Raw genomic sequence first — 10,486 nt, forward strand, 5'->3', positions numbered from 1 at the left:
GGTGAACCGAAATTCATTGATAAAAGAGATAGTCTAAAAGAAGAGACTGCCGAAGTACTAAACTGGCCAACACATCTTCACTGAGCACATACAGCAAAACAAAGCTCTAGTTGCTTTCCTGGCCAAAGGATCAAAAGCTCTAAATGAATGGTTGACTACGTTTCATTTTTTCCCTCTTTTCTGATATAGTAAAGGGTAAGTATGTATGTTACAGTCGTGGAGACAAAAAGCCCACGTTTTAGGGCATCGTGAAATAGTATTTAGAAGTCAGCCTTTTCTTTGGCCCTGGGATGATTGGACTGGAGTTTCAGCAGATGTGCTTGTTGGCCTTTTTGCATCCCTTACTCAGTCAAATTGTTCGACCTTCAGAAAAGATGAGTGGAGGAGAGTAGGTTTATATCAACTTCATGACCTTCCCGCATCATCCAATCTTGAAAGAGCGAGCGGTCTATGTCGCCAGAAAGAGACTTAAGTCCATGTCAAATTTTTGGCAGAAATCAAAGCTCAAGTGGTGGAGGAGGCTCTTCAATATGCTGGAATAAATTTTGCTTTGTTCCTCAATGCCGTGCGCTGTCGGGAAAACCCTTTAGCAAGTCAACATGCACAATTAAAATTGCAGGTTAAATTTAGGTCAATCTATCATGACACGTCTAATAAATAAGTGAATTTATGGTCAATCTGCCAACCTATGAAATGACCTAGTTGACATGTTTATTATTTCATTTTTTATTTTTATTGTTAATAATAAATATGTGGCATGCATATATTGACATGTTCTATTCCATTCGACCGTGCACCTTAAGGTGGTGGATTTCAACCCGCCCAAAAGAAAACTCTTAGCCTAAGTCAATCTCCTCATGCTAATTCTTTTTTTCTTTTTTTCATCTCCTCTTAATAATTTGAACAAATTATTCAACATGTTACTTATTAATAACTTGTTTAACACAACCATGAGTTGAACATTCTTGACATATTTATTATTTAGACACGACACGACTCATTATCAACCTTTTTTAATTGCTTGGGCTTCTTTCCCGCTCATTTCAAGCTTCCCAATAACCGACTTTCATAGGCAAAGAAAGAAAGCTAGGTAGTAAACTCAAGCATCTTAAGTTGAGATTAAGAGAAAAGAAAATACTATTTTAATAAACTTGAGCCATGCCATTGTGGACTATTTCTATGTTCTAATTTATTATGGGCCTTTGACCAAAAAAAAAAAGAAAAAGAATTATTATGGACCTAACCTAACGGAAAAAAACAAGGGTCTCCCCAAAACATTAAATAAAAAAACTGTGCCCTAAGTATATGCAAAAAATTTATAATTTTTATAAATAAATAAAAAAGAGAAAAGAGGAAAGCTGAAGGCAATTGCACAACTCATCCATCCATCCATATACCATGCACTTGTGGAACACATGCATTTGGTCATCTCATACATCAAATTTCCCATTGACATTTCATCTCAACGAACACAAAATTTGAATACGGTCAACTTTGAAAGTGGAAGCAAATTTATATTCAAGCACACTTTCAGGTGGGAAAATGAAAAGTACACACAGACCAAAAAAACAAACACATCTGATCACACAAACTTTAGGAATCTATTTTATTTTTGTATAATTAAAATTAAAAAATAAAATAAAAAAAGTTAGGAGCTAGCCTAGGACCCAATATGGAATATTGAAATTATAGGATATTTTAATTCGAGAGCATAGAAGTCAACAACATGAGGGGTCATGTTTCAAATCTTGGTCAAACGTCAAAGCGAAGGGGCAGGTTTGACACATCACCATCCAACTTGATACATTGGTGACGTGGCACCAGCAAACAGAATTAGAGCTAGATTGTTCCTAATTAATCACGTGTGGGTTATCCCCAGAGGTGAGAAATGGGAACGCACTCTCTGCTCTCTAATTTTTTGTCTGCGGCTTTTCCCACCACCCGTGCATTTCCCATGTGATTCATAAATTCCCAACGCTAACAAAATGGAAATTGGAAACGGCCTGTGAATTTTCCCAACGCTCTCTAATTATTTTATAATTTATTTTGTGGATTGGAAGCACATGAAAATGGGTCAGGTTATCTGAGACCATGGACGACTTGTTTGAGTGAAGGAATTAATCCAAGCTGGGAAGGAGCAAATAAAACTGGGTTTTAACTTTTAATATGAATTGATATTTTTTCCTGCAGGCTCTGACTGTTATCCATAGCTGGGAGATATAAGGTCCAATATGAGTGCATTTATTTGCCCAACATAAGAGCAATTCCACCCATTCGCTTAGCACGAGGGGAGATAGAGCCATTATTCACGTGAATAGTGCTGCCCTTGTAAATAGTATTTTCCGTTTCCACTCGTTGCCATGGCAAAGGGCAATTACTATTCATTTTTTAATTTTTTCCACAACTTTTTTTACCTCAATGATTAATTTGGATAATATTTTCGGGTTCCTACGTATCAATACTATTCATATCTCATAGTCGGATAAAATTTTCAATTTCAAATTTCATATAAATTTTTTTAAAAATTGGTTGGTATTTATAGAAAAAAATTAATTAATTTTTGGGTATTTTTTTAAAAAGATTTCCAAAATTTTTCCAGTATTTTATTGCAAAAAAATTGGCTGCCGCTGGATTGGAGGAAAAATCAGATCGGAGAGTCCAGACGACGCCACGTGGCAACAAAAAAATCAAATCGGTGGTGACATCAACACCAATTGGCAGTTTTGGACCTCGGTGAAGCCTTCGGCCACCGAGTGCGTGGGACCCACTCCTTGCTTGGGCTCACCGAAACCAATTTTGCCAAAAACTCCCCCCGAGGCAAGGGGGCCTCGGTGGAACTGCTCTAAGTGGTAGAAGAAAAAGCCAAGGTTGCTTTAGGGTTAGAGCAACTCCACCCATTTGCCCCTTGCCATGACAAAGGGGGAGTTAGGGCAGCCATTATTCAAGTAAATAGTGGTTGCCCTTGCAAATAGTATTTTGTGTTTCCACCCGTTGCCATGGCAAATGACAATTACTATTCTTTTTTTTTTTTTGTGTTTTTTTTTACAAATTTGTTTACATAAACAATTAATTTGGATAATATTTTCGGATAAGATTTTTGGGTTCGTACGTGTCAATATTTATTATAAAATTCATATCTCAATCGGATAAAATTTTGGTATTTATAGAAAAAATACCAAAAATTTTGGTATTTTTGGGTTCGTACGTGTCAATATGAGTGTATTCATTTGCCCAACATAAGTGGTAGAAGTAAAAACCAAGGTTGCTTTAGGGTTAGGGTTTGGGATACAACCAAATATAGAGTTGTCAATGGACCGAGTATTTGATTGAGATTCGATATGCATTCGATGTAATTAATTAATATGAGATGGATCTTGTGGCATAATTCGATAATCCGATTATGTTTTGAATCTATTAACTCGTTCAATTAACAGAACAAATATAGATTTGATATAATCCGATCCGATAATGATCTACACCGATTTGATGTAATATATTATTTTATTTTTACTTACTAAATATGTATGTACATTTAACAATATTGTGATTTTGTGTGTAAATAATAAGATTTTTTTTTTCAACTTCTTAGGATATAGGAATTCGAATTGGATTATTTGATTCGATATCCAATAATCCAACAAACCGGATATGGTTCTAGTTATGAACGATCCGTTGGATTATCGGGTCGATGGAGTTGAATTTTTTTTATTATTAGATTAGATCAGATATAGGGTGATTCGATCCATCTCCGACCTATTTACAAGTATTTACATCAATTTAGTTTATCCTTTAATTTGTCATTGATTTAGCTTTCTTATATTTCTTTCTCGGTGAGTACCCCTTAGAGTTTGGCTGCCGCTAAAATGATTCTACGAATCGTCTTAACTAATGATATATCTTATAACTTATTCTTAATTAAAAGCATTATGATCTTTAAACTAGTGACGCACATATGTAAATTGGTTCGATGATACAAATAAATTTTTCTATAGTGCCAGATGCATGACTAATGTCTTTCTTATCTTAGCATTTGACACTTGCTTTTACATCCTCAACAATATAATGTAGATGTGGTGTGAATGAAGAAAGTCCATAGAAGTTGTGCGCAAGTTGATCACATAGAATAGAAATGTGAAACATTGCTAAAGTGCTGCTGCAGGTTTTAGCTTATCAATCTTTGCTTCCAATTCCTTTATAACCATTTAAACGTTGGTGACGCAAAAAGGAAATCATTAAGGCCAAAATGAAAGTGAGATGAGATTAGATTTGATTTCGTTGGGATAAAGCCAAAACAAAGGTATCTGCTTTTCTGCCGAAAAATATATGATTGCAAAATTTTTAAGGATAAGACTACTATGATTTTGTCAGATATGATTGTGGTCTTTTTCCCCTCAGGTTCATTGTTGGGTATGGTTAATGCACTTTTCATATGAATATTTGCATTTTCGGTCATATACACGGCTTTAAACATCGTCTTTGTAAAAAATCAATCACATCAAAAATTACCTTGTTCGACTGTTACTAGCCTCTTGGTCCGTGTTTTTATATTCTTCTTCTTTTATTTTTTTATTTTTATGAATGCTAGTGTTTAGAACTCTAGAGTTAGGTGAATTGTGCATTACGTGTGTTTATTTTAATTTTCAGGTTTAGTTGATTTAAGTAAAGAATATTTGTTGAGTTTTTAAATATTTAACCAACGAACTCATGTTTCTATTAAAAACTGAATAATTACACAACTGGTAAAGTGATTAAATAATTTTCAATTTAATTGAATTTTTTTTTTCATAAGTAATCTTTGAAAGATGGCCTTGAAAATAAATACTTATGATGAAAGTAGTTAATATATGAGATATTTAGTCATATACTCATTCTTAGCATTAATAATATAGATTTATCTTACGCCATTTAATTCTCTATAAACAAACAAAAAAAACCCAAAAAATGACATTGAATTTAATTTTAATTATTAAATTACTTTGATGTCCTATTGAATGTTTTGAGTTTTTTTTAATGACGTTTTGAGGTTGGGTTTGTTTTAACAAATGACAATTTTATAATTTATAAGAAGTTAAAAGTATATTTGTTATATTATAAATGAACTTTGAGTGTGTTTTAAAAATTCATTTAATAGAAAACATCCCTTAATACATCAGTTAAAAAAGAGACAACGGGGTATGTGGGATAAATCATAAAAGAGAACCTGGAAGACTTGCCTTTTGGTCTTTATGACAAGGAAAGAAGTGGATGCCACGTCAGGTCAAAGAGTCAAAGGAAAGAATAAAGAAACTTATAAATCCCTCGTTGTAGCGCGTATGCTTCATTAGTGTCACTGCTGGCGTGGGCTCTTTTCGACCTCCTTTGTTTGACACTTCATTAATTAATTATTTAATAATTTAAGTTTTAATTAAACTCGTCACGCTTTATGTCACGTGATCGTCATCGGTCAAACACGGTTGGATTATTCATGTCGTTGATTTTTACAGTTGCACATGTGCCAACAACTTGGATGTTAAGAAATAGCATACTGATCGACGGTTGAGATTAAGTAACTTATATATCAGCTGACTAAATTCGCTTTCACCGTCAAGTACTTTAGTCTAATAAATGTTTGAGATTTAGAATTACTGTTTAATTGGGTTCTATGTGAAGATTCGCTTTTCTTTTCTTTGTGTCATCGTCATATATCAATTGATGACTTCTTATAAAATTAATACGACATGCATTAAACACATTCTCATATATATATATATATATATGATGAACTGTCTTTGGTCCTGTATGGCTTTGAGTGGAGGTATACCGTATGAGTTTGATGTTGCTATTAGATCCCTCCATATTGATTGTAACTCTTTGTGAATACCTTGTAGTTATTGTATTTATATTGCCTTTGTGGCGTGATTCATAAATACAGTATCTCTTTGATTTGTCAAAAACAAAAAATTAGAGTTCATAAACTCATTTATGTTGACTTGACAAACACTCGGTTATAAAAGCTGAATTTTGAGTTAATAGAGAGTTTAAAACAATAAAAGTTCGTGAAAAAGTCAAGAAGTTTGACAAAGTATTTCGAAGTCAAACTCAGGTCCACTTATTAAGGCTCAAAGATTGGTTCCAAGTTCCAACCCATGGTCCAAGGTAGAAGAAATAATAATAATAATTTTAATTTAATTAGACATGTTTTAACTCTCATGATCCTAATTAAATCTTAAACCTTCCTTCTCAAGAAAATTCGCTTAGATTTACCTTCTCGAAGTTCTCACACTAGAAGACGATGTGACAGAAGGCCAGCCAAAGTCCCAAAAAAAAAAAAAAAAAAAAAAAAAAATTTTGTTCAACACTGTCTCACTTCCTGATAACAAGCGCGTACTGGCATCTCCACCATGACTTTCAACAAACCCAAAAATCCAAAGCGAAGGAGAAAGAGAAGAGAAAGAGAAGAGAAGAGAAGGAGAACTCAAAAACCCAAGCGAAGGAGAAAAACGAAGAGAAAGAGCAAGGAATGTTCTGTGTTGGTCAATGACTGGAGCTTGTGGTCGGCGCAACAGGTCACCCTATAACTTAAAATATAAACCCTCTCGGTCTCTGATCATATCCAAACGTGCAAAGTTGCATTTTTACTGTTACTTCCGTACAAAGTTGCCGTCAAAAACCCCCTCTCTCTCTCTCTCTTTTTCCTATATATACCTTCCAAGCCTAGCCTCCCTTTCTTCTTTCGAAAACTCAGCAAATTCAGAGCTGCCACAACTTGAAAAGACAGGGTCTTGGACCCAACCGGAGCTTACCCACAACCAGAACTTGAAGTCCAAGCCAAAGACCAAAGATACCCAGAAGAAAGAAAGAGAAGACAAAGGTATTTATTCATATAAATTAGTTGTTCATATCATATATATATGTTGGTGTGTGTTTGAATTGATTGGTTTTGTAGCATGATTTGTTTGGTAGCTGAGAAAGTTGAGGTGAAAGGAAAGTTGGGTGGAAACTGAATTCTTATGAGCTTTTGTGTTGTTTGTGTATTTGGGGTTTTGGGAAATGGAAAAATCGGAGCGGGTAGCTGGTATTGGGCTTGACTGAGTGAGGAAAATCTTGGGTTTTTTGGTGTTTTCATCTGTTTTCTATCTCCTTCTCAGAAAGCAAAAACAGAGCGTCACTTTGGACCTTTTTGTGATTCGAAGTATTGGTTTTGCAAAATCAGTTCAACTGGGTATGGTTTAAGGTTTTGGTTCCAAATGGAAAAAAAAAACTTCTAATTTACCCACTCGGAAGTTAATTCTTTGGTTTTTTTCATCTTTCTAATTCATTTGTGTGGATTACCATATAAATTGTATAGATTCACATAGTTTTGTTATTTCTGGAACTGTGTTCTCCATTTTAATGCAATACTGTTTTCTTGTTTGGTTTTTGTTGCTTTCTTTTGTACTGGGGGTCATACTGTTCTTGTATTTGGTCGATTTATGAGGTTGATTCATGGTCTGGCCCTAGGGTTCAATCTCCATCTATTGATACCTATCCTTTATCTATCCACTATAGTTGTCTGTTTCCAAAAAAAAAAAAACAAAGAAAGAATTCCACTGTAGGTATTTGTTAGTGAACTAACCAATCCATAGAAGGACTAGTGGTGCTTTTGGAAAACTAGAGGCCTTTCCCTGCTTCTTTGAGGGATTTTTGTCAAGGGGTAGGTGGTCATGTTGCCATGTGTTTTGAAAAAGTGTTAGGAATTAGGAAAGCCGGGAATTCTTAGTATAGATATGATCATATGACCTGCAGAAGCAATATTCCATGCCATAAAAGACATTCCAGGTATGATTTCTGGCGTAATAATAATCACTTAAAGAGTTAAAAGTGTAAAAAAAAGTCTCTATTTTGTATGTTTATCTACTTGAGAAAACATTTAGACAAGAGAGTTTGTGATTTGGTGATAATTTCTGCTTCACAAGGTTTGGGTATATGAAAGTTTTCCCCTCAGAATCTCTTGTTAATGGGATTTTTTCTGTGTCAATATTGCAGGTTGATTTTGTTATCTTGCAAGTTCAGAACTTTGATTCCTATTAGAAGATTGCAAAGCTGCCAACAGTTGTTTCTGGGAAAAGCACTGAGGCTGATGCTATTATAGTTGATAATTATACCATCGGATTTCTTGTCGCATGGAATAGCTGATGCCAATCTCATAGCATGGACTCGCACCAACATTTTGGATTTGGTGTGACTGGTGCAGGATTTTCATATACAGCTCCACATTCCACTGTTCCATCTTTACCTACAAGGTTACTGGGGTCACTGAAATTTGATATAGGGAATTCACCAAATTCACCCTTTTCTACTCACTTTGATTCTGATACCCTTACTACACTGAGTGACGGTCAGGAGCAGCACAGCTCCACAGAGAATCTCTCAGGAGCTAGCCCTTCCTGTAACTCTTCATTTGAAACAAACAGTTACATTCATCAATTAAGCTTCAGTCCTTCTGTGGACTGTCGTCGAGACAGTCTGCAGCTCTATTCTGGCAGGTCTTCTTTGTTACAGGATGCAAATTCTAGCCAGGATATAAAACACGCTTTGCAGGAACTGGAGAGTACTTTAATGGGGCCTGACAATGAAGAAGAAGAAGTCACCACACCGAACACTTCTTTTGGAGAAAGTAGCAAGCAGCAGACACAGAGGTCCACTTCATGGATCCAGGAGATCCAGGAGCACCAGGGTTCACCTGTAGTTCAACGTCAGACATCTTTTGTCTCTAGGCAAAGGCAGTTGTGTGAATTTCAGATTGAGAAACGTCACAAAGTAATAGATGAAGGGTCTCTAAAGGGTTTAACAGCAGGTAATCTGAAGGAATTGCTGATTGCATGTGCTGGAGCTCTCTCTGACAACAACATTGATAGTTTTGATAAGTTGATTGAAAAGGCTAGAGGGGCTGTGTCTGTCAGTGGAGAACCAATCCAGCGACTTGGAGCTTACTTGGTAGAAGGGCTGGTAGCAAGGAAGGAGGCATCGGGTGCCAATATTTACCGTGCCCGGAGGTGTAGAGAGCCTGAAAGCGATGACTTGCTCTCATACATGCAGATTCTGTATGAGATCTGCCCCTATTTAAAGTTTGGTTACATGGCAGCCAATGGGGCCATTGCTGAAGCCTGCAGAAATGAGGACCGCATCCACATTATAGACTTCCAGATTGCTCAGGGAACCCAGTGGGTGACTCTCCTTCAAGCACTTGCAGCAAGACCCGGTGGGGCACCCCATGTACGGATTACAGGTATTGATGATCCTCTTTCTCAATATGCCCGTGGTGATGGATTGGAGGCAGTTGGGAGACGGCTGAAAGCTATCTCTGAGAAATTTAACATCCCATTTGAATTTCATGGAGTGCCAGTTTTTGCACCTGATGTCACACAGGACATGCTTGATATCAGGCATGGAGAGGCTCTTGCTGTGAACTTTCCCCTGCAGCTTCATCACACACCAGATGAGAGTGTTGATGAGAACAATCCGAGGGATGGGCTGTTGAGAATGGTAAAGTCACTATCTCCAAAAGTGACCACTTTGGTGGAGCAAGAGTCAAACACAAACACAACCCCTTTCTTCAATAGGTTTGTGGAAGCTCTAGAATACTACTTGGCAATGTTTGAGTCTATTGACGTGACCCTGCCGAGGAACAACAAGGAGAGGATCAACGTGGAGCAGCATTGTCTGGCAAGAGATATGGTGAACGTCATTGCTTGCGAGGGAAAGGAAAGGGTGGAACGCCATGAGCTCTTTGGCAAGTGGAAGTCCAGGTTGACAATGGCAGGGTTTCAGCAATACCCATTGAGCTCATATGTCAACTCTGTCATAAGGAGTCTGCTGAGGTGTTATTCGGAGCATTACACGCTGGTGGAGAGGGACGGGGCTATGCTGTTGGGATGGAAGGACAGGAACTTGATATCAGCTTCTGCCTGGCATTGAGTACATAAAATAAAGATACAGAGGTAGCAGTAGAAATAACCACTTCGGTTCTTTTTTTCCCTTTCCTTGATAGATTCATAGTGGGAACACACATCCCTTTGCTTTAGTTCAGTGATGAGCGCTATGGTATCAGCCATTTTATATTTTCAATGACGTTGTTTTGGTTATTGTTAATACTTAGAAAGGCTGACATTTATAAGCCGATAGAGAAAAGGATCACATACCACCAAGCTTGTTACGGCTTTTCTTTATACATATTCTGTTTATCTGTTCTTTTGTTTCTTTGTCAGAGTTGTATATATGTGAACTTGTGATCCAGGGCTTTTTGTTTCTGTTCTTCTTGTCACAACGAATTTTTATTTTATTTTTTGTTTCTTTGTCAGAGTTGTATATATGTGTACTTGTGATCCATTTTTAACTTCCATAGCTCATGATAACTGCTGAAAACTGATTCCACAATCAGAGCCTCAGCCCATTTCTTGGCCAGCCCTCATATTCTGGTAAGCCCGTGAGGTGCATGATCTCCGTCCCCGTTGGAAAATTGTGGTTG

The 10,486-nt window shown here is 36.6% G+C and overlaps 1 protein-coding gene across 1 annotated transcript; it reads left to right on the forward strand.

The window, feature by feature from the left end:
* The first annotated feature begins 6,415 nt into the window (after positions 1 to 6,415).
* On the forward strand, positions 6,416 to 10,268 carry LOC103342480 (scarecrow-like protein 21). The gene is made up of 2 exons (XM_008246105.3): positions 6,416 to 6,850; positions 8,005 to 10,268. The coding sequence occupies exon 2, from the start codon at positions 8,170 to 8,172 to the stop codon at positions 9,934 to 9,936; it is 1,767 nt and encodes a 588-aa protein (XP_008244327.2). The 5' UTR covers positions 6,416 to 6,850; positions 8,005 to 8,169; the 3' UTR covers positions 9,937 to 10,268.
* Positions 10,269 to 10,486: the final 218 nt, after the last annotated feature.

Source organism: Prunus mume, linkage group LG3 (assembly GCF_029339155.1).
Source record: "Prunus mume cultivar Tortuosa linkage group LG3, ASM2933915v1, whole genome shotgun sequence".
Lineage (NCBI taxonomy): Eukaryota > Viridiplantae > Streptophyta > Magnoliopsida > Rosales > Rosaceae > Prunus > Prunus mume.

Bases quoted from the DNA above. Each gene is read 5' to 3' on its own strand.
- LOC103342480 (XM_008246105.3), top strand. From the start codon at position 8,170: ATGGACTCGCACCAACATTTTGGATTTGGTGTGACTGGTGCAGGATTT.